Source organism: Hippichthys cyanospilos, chromosome 2 (assembly GCF_059441005.1).
Source record: "Hippichthys cyanospilos isolate Australia breed blue-spotted pipefish chromosome 2, RoL_Hcya_1.0, whole genome shotgun sequence".
Classification (NCBI taxonomy): domain Eukaryota; kingdom Metazoa; phylum Chordata; class Actinopteri; order Syngnathiformes; family Syngnathidae; genus Hippichthys; species Hippichthys cyanospilos.
Window position 1 is genome coordinate 13,451,998 of NC_142370.1, and position 12,970 is coordinate 13,464,967.

At 43.1% G+C, this 12,970-nt stretch overlaps 1 protein-coding gene across 3 annotated transcripts in view; it reads right to left on the minus strand.

The window, feature by feature from the left end:
• The window catches only part of LOC148427441 (ATP-binding cassette sub-family C member 4-like), a 44,211-nt gene that overhangs the window by 17,137 nt on the left and 14,104 nt on the right, over positions 1 to 12,970 (minus strand). For all 3 annotated transcript variants that reach the window (XM_088440146.1, XM_088440138.1, XM_088440155.1), the window contains exons 7-8: positions 2,345 to 2,470; positions 218 to 467 (exon numbers count right to left, since the gene is read on the minus strand). In XM_088440146.1, the coding sequence (XP_088296272.1) occupies positions 218 to 467; positions 2,345 to 2,470 (376 nt within the window). The remainder of the gene's footprint in view (positions 1 to 217; positions 468 to 2,344; positions 2,471 to 12,970) is intronic.

Sequence of the window (12,970 nt, forward strand, 5' to 3'; positions counted from 1 at the left end):
ATTCTCCATGTCAATGTTTTTATTCATTTCCTGCATGCGCAATTTGTTGAGTAAATGTCTAGTGTTCAGGTAAAGTAGAGACCAGAAAAGTCTACTCTACCGATGTACATTGGCACCTCAGCATGCACTCTTGTTCTTTTCACCACTGGCAGTGTGACTATGAGAGCAAAAAGAATGTTTTCAAGAAGAGCTCCAAAGTGTGAGGTGAGGGCGCTACCTTGATCCTGTGAATGCTGATGATGGTCTCGGACAGCTTTTCAATGGCCAGCGGGAAGAAGAGCGTGACGGTGAGCTTGATGGTTCCGTACAGGGACACGGTGACGAACACTCGACTGGCGCTGATGCTGTTGCCCAGCATCACGTACGCGGCGAAGGTGAAGAACACTATAATCTTACTGCTGGCGAAGAATGAAGCCATATTGAGCCCTCGTAGGTAGGAGCTCTTCATGATTTGGTTTATCTCCTTTCTAAGGAGACCGGAACAAACACAGGCATTTAAAACCGCCCTGGCCTTGCGCCTGCAAACGAGCGTACACCAATCAAATCAAGCGGAATCTGTCTATGGGGGGGCCTATGTGCAATTTACAGAAAATAAGTCAAATATTTCTGAATTGAAGAGTTTGAACTGACAAAACTAATGCTGTGTTTTGCTTTCGGTGTAGTCAGTCAAGAGGGAAATCTAGTGAGTAACATATGTATCAAGACTTCATGTGACACAGCCCGTGCTTCAATTCACATTAACTTTTGCAACTGGGAGCTTACATCAATCATTTATCAAGGGCAGGGAATTTAGAACAATGCCCCGAGATCAGTCCAAACGTTCCAAATCCTCTTTCAAGTCTGAACACTGATTTACAGTGCACCAGAACAAAAGCGTATGCATTATGGGACAAAGCACACAGCAAGGAAAAAGATTATAAGTCAACATTCTCTGGCCACCACATTATGTGCACATGCGCATTCTGAATGAATATGCAGCAACTAACACATCTAACACATTTAGAAGACTGTTGTAAGAAAGATGCAGGTTTAGGGGCTATTTTCTGGAGTACAAATTATGGCTTCTCTGGATGTGTTTCTGAAGATTGCTTTCGAAATTACAGTAGTTGGTCAAAAGTTTAAATCATACCCAACATGAAAGTGTTGGTTTTGTCATGTTTTTTAACGCTGTTCCCAGTATGATCGCAGACAATCATAAACCAAATCAGTAGTTTGGTTGAACACAAAATAATGGAATAAAATCTCATAGCGCTTAATCTCGAGTGAATCTGATGATCATTTGTCTTGCTTTTCCTTCGGATAATGCTGAATGCTATCTTGTTTGACAATGCAGTCAGTGTTTATCCAACCAGTTTTGCTCGTGTTTGTTGTGCCAATTTAGTTACAACTGGAAAAAAATAATGGTATCCCCTGCCCTTGTAACTTTAGTTGACATGTGGCTTTTCTGATTATGATAAGTGAAAAAAAAAGAAAAAAAAATACACGCACACACACACATATACAGTATATACATATGTGCATGTATGCGTGTGTGTGTGCGTGCGTGTAAAAGAAGCATTGCTATAGATCAAGGGTGGCTAAGTCTGGGTCTCAGGAGCCACAATCCAAACTGTTTTCAATGTTTTCCTTCACCCAAGACACCTGTGACAAGGTAAGAAGGGCGTGGCAGCTGATAACGGAGATTTCGAGGTCTCGATTGTAAACTTGACCAGCGATAAACCACTGGCCTGGAGATAAGGGTTGATGGATAACGCTACTCGTTCTCTCCTGAATTTTCTTCATAATCAATAAAGAGAAATGCCGAATCGAATCAGACACAGTCATTGAATTGCAGTAAACAAACAAATTCCAAAGTCAGCACTTGAGGCCTTGAGGAACTAACAGCTCGAAGAAAAAAAGGAGAAAGGCTGACTTACATTTTTGCCCTCATTATTTTAGGTTCAACACACTAATGGAGTCACACAACCAAGAACCAAGAAACGAAAATGTACCAAGCATGAGGATGGATGCATAATTAGGACCCAGTAATAAAACAAAAACTTGTTATTGATTGTCTGACCAAAATGTCACGGTGCAAGGGAAAAAAGCTATCGCTGATGGTACCACTAGTAAACAAACCGTCAAGTCGCACAGCAAGTGAGAGAATTTTAGTCTTCTGCTCGGGTTGAACAATTTTGACAAATAATCACACTGTGCTTTGCGCTTGACTTGCGCTCAACACGAAAAGAGAGCCCAACAAGTTTTTGTTATCGTTTCAGTTTTTGTAACAGCAGTCAGTCGTTATTCTGTCACAGGAAGTATTGCATTGTTTAACAAATGTTACATGAAGACCAGCTATTATTACCTTCTGGACTCTGTGACTAGTGCTGAGAAGGGGGTTTCCCAAGCGTACATCTTGATGATTCGGATTCCAGACACCACTTCATTCATTATGCGAATTCGACTGTCAGTTAAGACTGCTGTTTTGCTCCTGCACAAATACATAAATGACAAAAAGGCTTGATGTGATATGTGGGGTTGACGATTATGGGAATTTTTAAAGTTGGAAACTTTTTTATTTAAAGTTGGAGACTTTTTCATAAGAATGAAAGGAAACTGGAAATGCATGTGAGTAAACCAGGAATTTATAACCTTTTAGGCTAGAACTGTCAGCTAAGGAAATACAGTGGACCCCCGTGTTACAGCATCCCTGGCTTACGTTTTTTTCATGTCGTGATGTGGAATACTGAGTTTTTTCGTTCCCTCCTTACAGTATTTTCCCGGCTTTGTGACAAAAACAACTGTCATGACCATAGGGGATTGGCTGTATTTGTCTTGTTTTGTCTCTATTTGCAGGTGTTTTTAGGTCATTATTTTCTCTTGCGGTCTAATGGCCTCCATGCAACGCGTCACTACAATGCTGGTCTGCTATTGGTCGGCGTCTCCTCACGGAGATGCTGGTCTGCTATTAGTCGGCCTCACTCGTTTCAAAATGGGGGAATGGTAAAGTTTTGTTCTATCGTGAGTGGTTACAAAAATGTATTTATAGTGCATTACACTGCTTAATTAAACTTTAATGGGTTAGCCATGGGTCCCAAGATTGCTAATGATGTTAAAGAGGGAAGTAAGAAGATGATTTATATGGAAACAAAGATGGAGATAGTCAAGAAATATTGAGCTACCCTTACCAGAGAATATGGGCATAACAAGCGCCACTCAAAGGTAAAAAAAATCCTTTCTTATATTTTTTATTTATGATGTTTTCTGATTGTATACATGCATATTATATGTACATAGCTGTTGGAGCCAAAAAGCTTTTTGTATATTCTAATTTGTTTATATTAAGAAAGTTAAACAAATTGTCTGAAGACATGCCAATCTATGGTGGGTGGAACCATGGTTGCCATGGTTACATAAATACGTGCCAGTTGGTGATTGCACTCAGGTGCGACAGGGCAAGACACAAACAGTTTTCGACCGTGCGAACGTGCGAACGTGCGAACGTGCGAACGTGAGTGGTCTTTAAGTTTGGTTTGTAACCCGAATTATTGTTTTATCAAGATATTGAACGAAAAGGAATGTGGACGAAATAAACGGATTGGCATATCCAACGCAACACAAAGAGACTATTGAAATTATTTGATTGACGCACGCGTCAAAACAAAACTTACCCAGTTGCCCTGCTGTCCAGCCTATAGGCAAAGGCTGTACAATGTCGAAAACTGTAGTCTTAGTTTGAGACGGACTACCAGTTTAAAGTATATTGGAAACAGAGAGGAAACGCAACGTGACGGCTGCTCGGTTTGGACGGCATCCGATCGTTGCATGAAAGGACAAATTAGTGCTGTTTCGCTGAGTTGTTGCGAAACTTGAACGGACCACAAGACTACGCCAGGGGAGACACGGCGTGCGGGCCATTGGCTTGGCTCAGCGGAGGCACCGCGAACGTCAGGACCAGCAAGGCAGCCAGCCAGAACATCCACGGTGAGCGGACGGCCGCGCTGCCCAGCCACCTCGCATCGCATCGCATCACACGACCAGGACAACGGCCCGGTGCTTGAACTTTGCATTGGGGCACTTTTCCAAACTTGGACAGGTACACTGTGCACATAAAGGTATGTAGCGCGCTACCAGCTGGTTAACAATATATGGCCATTTAAAATACTGTGTGCACACATAGGGGACTTTGAGGATAAAAAAGGTGTCAATACGAGCGCTCTGGTAAAATCCAATGCATTGGTGGTTTTATGGTTTCATCTCCGTTACGTTTTACAAGGTCTTGATTGTAATGTGATGAATTTCTGTGGGGTTTGACTGAAATAACAAGGTACTGTTTTACATTTCACACTGCTGGTTGGGTTTTGTATTGCAAAAATGGATTCAGGTAAAGGTGTTGCTCATGTTATGTGCTCAAATGGTGATGCAATGCAAATAATGGATGAACCTTCAGAGGGTGAAAAACGGTCTAATGTGACCACCACAGGTCAAAGTGCTCGCAGTGAAATTTCACAGGTTAAATCTCAAGTTGGGTCACAGGTTGGCTCCAAACGCAAGGTGAAACTAACACCAAGGGCCTTAATGGAGAAAATTGATTCATTGCAAAAGGAGAGAAATTCTAAATTAAAAAGGGCATCCAACATGCAGAAAACAATTGGAGAATTAATGGAAAATGGAGGATGCAAACAGGAGGTTCAAAGTGCACTTGTGAAATATCTGGACCTATGCAAAGATGCCAGAGAGGCACAGTGTGCTCTTCTACCACTAATACCTCAAGAAGAACAATACAAACATGACATTTGGTTCAAGGCTAAAATGATCAATAATGATCAATTTATTGAGGAGGTTAATGATTGGACAAAAAGGACCCAAGCTGTGCAAAGTGGCGATGATGATGTGGAAAATGAAATCAATCCCAACGACAGCATCTCTAATGTTGAAAGCACAAAATCCACTAAAGGTCACACCTGGAGTGAAGCGAGTAGGTCCAGCACCTCTTCGTTGCGAGCTCGCAAGCAGGTAGAGGCAGACAGAGCTGCCCTTGTAATTCGTGCAGCAGCATTAAAGGAGAAGCATGCGCTTGAGGAGATGGAGGAAATGCTGCGAAAGAAAAAGGAAACATTGGAGCTGGAGGCAGAACTGGCTGCTGCCAATGCCAAAATATCAGTGCTACAATCTCCCACTCACCAAACCCTCTCACAAGCACCATCTGATGGAATGGACTCCTACTTTAGGAAAGGTGCAAGACCAAAAGAACCTTCGGTGGCACAACACACCCTAGCCAGAAAACATGAACCAGTCACACAACCTATCCAACCACAGCCACCCCGACAACAATCTGCACAATCCTATGTACAACAACAACCGCCTCCTATACAACAGCAGCAAGGACTCATTTCACAACCACCACAGCAGCAAACGTATATTCAAACAAAACAACCACCCCGACGTGTACAACCACCACCCTTTTCACAATCACACATGCCTATGAATGCAGCATGGGACATTGGCCATACTACCCACAGGAACCCCCCTGTGGAACAAAATGCTTCTCAATTCAATGACACTTCAACGGTGTGCAACTTGCTCCAAAAACAAAATGAAATCACAGCCATGCTAATGGAACAGCAAACCTCTCATTTACTGCCACCCAGGGAGATACCATGTTTTGATGGGGATCCTCTACAATATAGAACCTTTGTTAGAGCCTTTGTACATTGCGTTGAGAGAAACGCAAGCAACAAAGGGGATTGTCTGTACTATCTGGAGAGGTACACCAAGGGTCAGCCGAACGAGCTTGTACGGAGCTGTCAACACATGGCACCAGACAGAGGGTATGACATGGCAAAATATCTTCTTGACCAAAACTTTGGAGATGAATATAAAATTACAGCAGCATATATGGAGAAGGTTCACAACTGGCCGCTGCTGAAATCTGAGGATCCAAAATCCCTTCGAGCATATTCACTCTTCCTTCGTCAGTGTTGTAATGCCATGGAAACGGTACAGTATATGAGAGAACTTGACATGCCAGCCAACATGAAAGTCATCATTTCAAAGCTTCCATATAAGCTAAGAGAGATTTGGAGAGTCTCTGCATGCGGCATAATGGAAAGACAATACCGCAGACCCCAGTTCACAGACATCGTCACCTTTATAGAGCGCCAGGTAAAGATAATATCAGATCCAGTCTTTGGTGACATTCAGAATAACACACCGGGCACAGGAAAGCCAATGAACAAATTGAAGTCCCAAGGCAAACCCAGGTTTAAAGGAGACAGCTTTGCAACTACTATCGAAACCCCTCCGCCTAAAGAAGAGCAAGCAAGATTTCCACCTAGTCCCAAGCCAAGTAATACTGCTCACAACACCGCCTCTTGTATATGCTGTTCTAAAGACCACACTCTGGATCAGTGTCCAACAATGGAGAAGAAGTCACACAGAGACAAACTTGCTTTTATAAAACAAAATGGAGTCTGTTTTGGCTGCCTTCGCAAAGGCCATTTAAGCAAATATTGTGCTGACCGTTTGATTTGCAAGGTGTGCAGTAAAAAGCATCCCAGTATTCTTCATATTTACTTTGACCAAAAGCAGAGGTCAAGCAACGCAAGTCAGCCAAATAAGCCTTCAGTAAGCAACGCACAGGTCTCCTTGCAAACTTGTGGACAAACAGGGGCCGGTGACAGTAATGGCGTTTTGTCAATCTTACCTGTGCAGGTGAAGTCCAGCAAGGGACATAAAGTAATTAAAACCTATGCATTCCTCGATCCCGGCAGCACAGATACCTTTTGTTCAGAAGCCCTCATGAGGAAGTTGAATTTGAATGGAAGAAAAGCCAAAATCAGCCTTCTAACCATGGGCCCAAAGGCATCTGTATCCAGTTACATGTTGACGGATTTAGAAATCTCAAGCCTGACTGGAGAAGAGTTCTTTGACCTGCCCAAGGTCTACACTCAAAGGAAAATGCCTGTTACAACCAGTAACATCATTAAAGAAGAGGAGCTGGCTAAGTGGCCATATTTAAATGGGGTGGTTCTTCCACGCATTCAAGCTGATGTTGAGCTATTGATTGGTACCAATGCCTCTAAACTACTTGAACCGTGGGAAGTTGTGAACAGTCGTGGTAATGGGCCATATGCCATTAAGACCCTATTGGGGTGGGTTATTAATGGTCCCCTTTCCGGCTACAGTGAGCAGGCTGAGTGCGTTACTGTCAACAGGACCTCCATAACACATTTGGAGGAATTGCTGCACAATCAGTACAACCATGATTTTAATGAAACGACATCGGAGGACAAAGAGGAAATGTCACAGGATGATAAGAAGTTCATGAAAATCATGACTGAATCTTGTAAGCTTCAAGATGGACATTACACCCTGGAACTCCCTTTCAGAAAAAAGGAAGTCTGTCTGCCAAACAATCGGTGTGTTGCTAGGCAACGCATATTTGGATTGAAGAGGAGGTTTGGGAGAGATGAGAAATTCCACAGAGAATACACAAACTTTATGAATGATGTAATCAGCAAAGGATATGCCGAACGTGTTGCTGAACACGAATTGGAATGTTTAGATGGAAAAGTGTGGTACATTCCACACCATGGAGTGTACCATCCCAAGAAAGGAAATCTGCGTGTGGTATTTGACTGTGGAGCAGAGTACAGAGGAAAGTCTCTGAACAAAGAGCTTCTACAAGGTCCATACCTCACCAGCAATTTATTAGGAGTCCTCACCCGATTCCGGCAAGAACCTGTAGCTTTAATGACTGATGTCAAGGCAATGTTCCATCAAGTTAATGTGGCACAGAAGGACAGAAACTTTCTTCGGTTCTTGTGGTGGCCTGACGGCGATGTGTCCCAAGAACTAATAGAATATAGGATGACTGTGCATCTTTTCGGGGCAGTGTCATCTCCTAGCTGTGCTTGCTATGCACTCCGTAAGACAGCAGAGGATAACCAGCACAGTTTCCCTGCAGATGTAATGGACACAGTCAACAGAAATTTCTACATGGATGACTGTCTCAAGAGCTTGCCATCAGAGAAAGAGGCTGTTAAAATGGTCAGGAACTTGATGGATCTTTGTCAAAAAGGAGGCTTCCATTTGACAAAATGGATTAGCAACCACCGTGGAGTGCTACTATCCATTCCAGAGGAGGATAGATCCAAGAATTTATATGAATTGGACCTTGACAGAGACCAACTACCAGTTGAGAGAGCCCTTGGACTTCATTGGTGTGTTGAGACAGACACGTTCAAATTCAAGTTAGCACTCAAAAAACAGCCTCCTACTCGGCGTGGGATCTTATCCATGGTCAGCTCCATCTACGACCCATTGGGTTTCCTTGCCCCACTCACTCTTCCCGCCAAGCTCATGCTGCAAGATATGTGCAGGAGAAAGTATGGATGGGATGATGAAATTCACCCAATTTTCCAGCAGCAGTGGACAAAGTGGTTGGGGGAACTGGAAAGGGTGAGGGCATTTGAAGTTGGAAGGTGCCTCAAGCCTGCAGCCTTCGGAAAAACCACCTGTGGCCAATTTCATCACTTTTCTGATGCCAGTGAACGTGGATATGGCTGTGTAACCTATCTGAAGATATGGAACAACAACAATAGGTCTCATGTCTCCTTCATACTCGGCAAAGCCAGAGTGGTACCCCTAAAGCAAGTCACCATTCCACGCTTAGAACTCACTGCAGCTGTTCTTGCAGTTCGTGTTGACACTATGTTGAGAGCAGAAATTCAGCTATGCCTTAAGAAATCTTGTTTCTGGACTGACAGCACTTCAGTTCTAAAATACATCAGAAATGAAGACAAGAGATTTCACACCTTTGTGGCGAACAGGATTTCTGCCATTCGAAGAATATCGGATGTCACGCAGTGGAAGTACATTAATACCAGCCAGAATCCTGCAGACAAAGCCTCAAGAGGAGTCAAGGTTGCCGATTTGCTGACGGATAGAGGCTGGCTTGAAGGCCCAGAGTTTCTACGGAAACCAGAGGATGAGTGGCTAGATGCAGATTGTACCTTTCAGTATAACATTGCTGCTGATGACCCTGAGGTCAAGAAAGAACTCACCAGCAATTCGTTAATGATCGATGCCCCGAGTTCTACAGACCAATTAATCACTTACTTTTCCGACTGGAGAAAACTGAAGAGGTCAGTTGCTTGGATCCTGAAATTAAAGATGACTCTATTGGAATTGAGTCAAAAAAGAAACCAGCTAAGACAGGAAAATAGAGAAAAAGTTGCACAGGAAATGAAACGCCTTAAAGCTGCACTAGGAAACCAGTATCTAACACCAGACGATCTTTCTACAGCTGAATCTGCCATCATTCGCTTCACTCAACAGCAAAGGTTCCCAGAAGAATTGGCTGTATTGGCATCTGGAGCGGGTGAAGTAAGGAAAGATAGCCCCATATACAAACTGGACCCCATTCTGGAGGATGGCTTGCTTAGAGTTGGAGGGAGATTGAGTAAAGCAGCAATGCCTGAGGAGTCCAAACATCCTGTTATCCTCACAAAAGATCTCCATATATCTACACTTATACTAAAGCACATCCATGAACAGGTGGGTCATGGTGGAAGGAATCATGTTCTATCCAGACTGAGGAGAAAATACTGGATAACTAGTGCTCATGCAGCAACAAGAAAGATCCTGTCCGGCTGTGTGTTCTGCAGACGCCATAGAGGGAAATTAGGTGAGCAGAAGATGTCTGACTTACCCTTAGAGCGCATCATTGCCGGTCTTCCTCCATTTACCAACGTTGGAGTTGATTACTTTGGTCCAATTGAAATCAAGAGGGGGCGCTCCATCGAAAAGCGCTATGGCGTCATTTTCACATGTATGGCATGCAGAGCGGTCCATTTGGAAGCTGCTTACACGTTGGATACGGATTCCTGCATAAATGCTATACGCAGGTTTGTTTGCAGGAGAGGACCAATATCCCATTTAAGATCAGACAATGGAACCAATTTTATTGGTGCTAACAGAGAATTAAAGGAAGCTTTGGCTGCGTTAAACCACAGCAAAATTCAGTCTGCATTCCTGGAGGAAGGAATCCAGTGGAGCTTCAACCCACCAACGGCCTCTCATCATGGAGGTGCATGGGAGCGCATCATAAGGATGATTCGGCGGATCTTGACATCTGTTCTACACCAGCAAACCTTGAATGATGAGGTATTTCAAACTGTGCTATGTGAGGTCGAAGCTATTCTTAATGATCGTCCCATAACAAGGATATCTGGAGAGCCCAACGATCTGGAAGCTCTCACTCCCAACCACATTCTAACCATGAAAAGAACGCCAACTCTACCACCTGGACTATTTGAGAAGTCTGACCTCTACCTCCAAAGGAGATGGAAACAGGTCCAGTACATCTCCGACCTTTTCTGGAAACGGTGGCTCCGGGAGTACCTGCCTTTGCTACAGGAGCGGCAGAGGTGGAACAAGGAGAGGAGAAGTCTTGTCCCAGGGGACATTGTATTGATCGCGGATGCAACAGCCCCACGTGGATCCTGGCTGCTGGGAAGGGTCTTAGAGATCTATGCTGACAAGAAGGGACTAGTGCGTTCTGCACGAGTTAAAACAAAAACCAGCACACTGGACAGACCAATAACTAAGCTTTGCTTGATTCAAGAAGCAGACACTTAAGCTTCTAAGAGGTTTGTTTTGTTTTCGTTTACATGACTTGTTGGCTCCATTTATGTTAATATTGGTTTGAATTGTTCACGGTCTCCTGCCGTTCTCAATTAGGGGCCGGTGTGTTGGAGCCAAAAAGCTTTTTGTATATTCTAATTTGTTTATATTAAGAAAGTTAAACAAATTGTCTGAAGACATGCCAATCTATGGTGGGTGGAACCATGGTTGCCATGGTTACATAAATACGTGCCAGTTGGTGATTGCACTCAGGTGCGACAGGGCAAGACACAAACAGTTTTCGACCGTGCGAACGTGCGAACGTGCGAACGTGCGAACGTGAGTGGTCTTTAAGTTTGGTTTGTAACCCGAATTATTGTTTTATCAAGATATTGAACGAAAAGGAATGTGGACGAAATAAACGGATTGGCATATCCAACGCAACACAAAGAGACTATTGAAATTATTTGATTGACGCACGCGTCAAAACAAAACTTACCCAGTTGCCCTGCTGTCCAGCCTATAGGCAAAGGCTGTACAGCACTTACTATACTATTTTGGTACCAATTTTGAATATCTATGTACAGTTTTGATGTTTTTACCTGGGGATTGGCTATTTAACAGGTTTGGATTGCCCGGCATACGGTGAATTCGCCTTACGAGCTCAACCGCGGAATGGAATGATCTCGTAACACAGCGGCCCACTGTACAGAGATGCCCTGAGATGTAAAAGGCCATATTTACTGGAATTTCAAGTTATTCTGCCTTTTTTTTTTTGGGGGGGTGCAAGCGCTGGATGGTGGCAGGAAACTTGACTACAGCAGCAAAGTACCAAAGTGCCGAAAGTGCCAGTCAGTCAATTAGAACTGAGACAACCAAAGTAGGTGGCGCGAGTTCAGGTGATTTGCATCTGTCATTTGTCATTAACTGTCACTGAGCCGTCAAACAGGAGCACACAGCCCGAGGACCGCAAAGTTTTGTTTGAGTTAAGTTAGGCTATACATGTACAATGTACAGATTTATTTTGGTTTATTAAATATTGTGTTAATGCGACTTTGCTTTGATGATCCCTTTTTCAGGTTTATGACGTGTTTCTGCATTAAATAAAACAAAGATAAAGCACAAGTTATTTTCCACGTGTGCTTCCTGGCTTGCCCATTTTATATATACAGTCGGCCCCCGGCTTACGAGCACCCTGATTTACGAACAATTCGCCTTACGAGCGTGGATCAGGGAGAATTTTGTCCTCCGCTTACGAACAAACCTCTCGCCTTACGAGCAATTCGACATGCCGGCCATTGAGTATATAGATATGTTCTCGTTTAATTGCGTCAGTAAAATCAACAGTAGCGACAGCATTAATCATCAGTAGATGCTTGGGGCAGTAACGTGAACGCTATTGCTCTTACAACGTCACACTGACTGTCTCACTCACGGTGTCTAAATATATTACCATTTAAGTGTAGTGTTTGTACAGCTAAAGGGAAAAACAGCTGACATGAAATTAAATGTGCCGATTGCAGGACAAAGAATTGTCATTGGTTTAAATGTGTGTTTTTTTTAAAATTAATTGTCAATACATTCCAACCGTTTAAAAAAAAAAGTGTGAATAATTATCAGTCAGTCACGGAGATGCGAATATGCTATTGGTCGATTAAGGTCACCCGGTCTCACTCACGGAGATGCTATTGGCCAGCGTCACACGTCAATCACAGAAATGCCGATATGCTATTGGCCGAACGCCTTTATCTAGCTTGATGGGACAGGATGGAAGTAAGGAGAGAAAATTAGTGAAAAACGGAATGTTGTGAAGACTTTGCAAACTTTATCTGTTAGACATAGCTTCTAAAATTACTAGCAGCGGTAAAGAAAGAAATAAGAGGATGATGTTTTAGTATCTGCGTGATTTGCACCCTGACTGAAAGAGTTACTGTAACACTGTAAGAGCAATAGCATTTCTATCGCCGTGTTGACTTTGAGGTAGGGCTCTGTCCCCCTCTGCTTACACCCAGCTCAAGTCTCGTCGTTTTAAAGGTAAAAGCTATTTATCCATTGTAATTATTATGTAATGTAAGTCTACAGCAGATTATGTCACTCGATTTTAATATATGTATACAGTGTGTCGTTTTTACCTAAGGCTTCGGCGCGCGTTGCACGCATTCACGAATTAACATGGGTTTGGATTGCCCGCTATACGAGCAATCCGAGATACGAGCGTAGCCGCTGAACGGATTAAGTTCGTAACCCGGGGGCCCACTGTATATATATATATATATATATATATATATATATATATATATATATATATATATATATGGATATATGGGATACATACTTTCAAATCAATAGGGTGTGTTGTCTC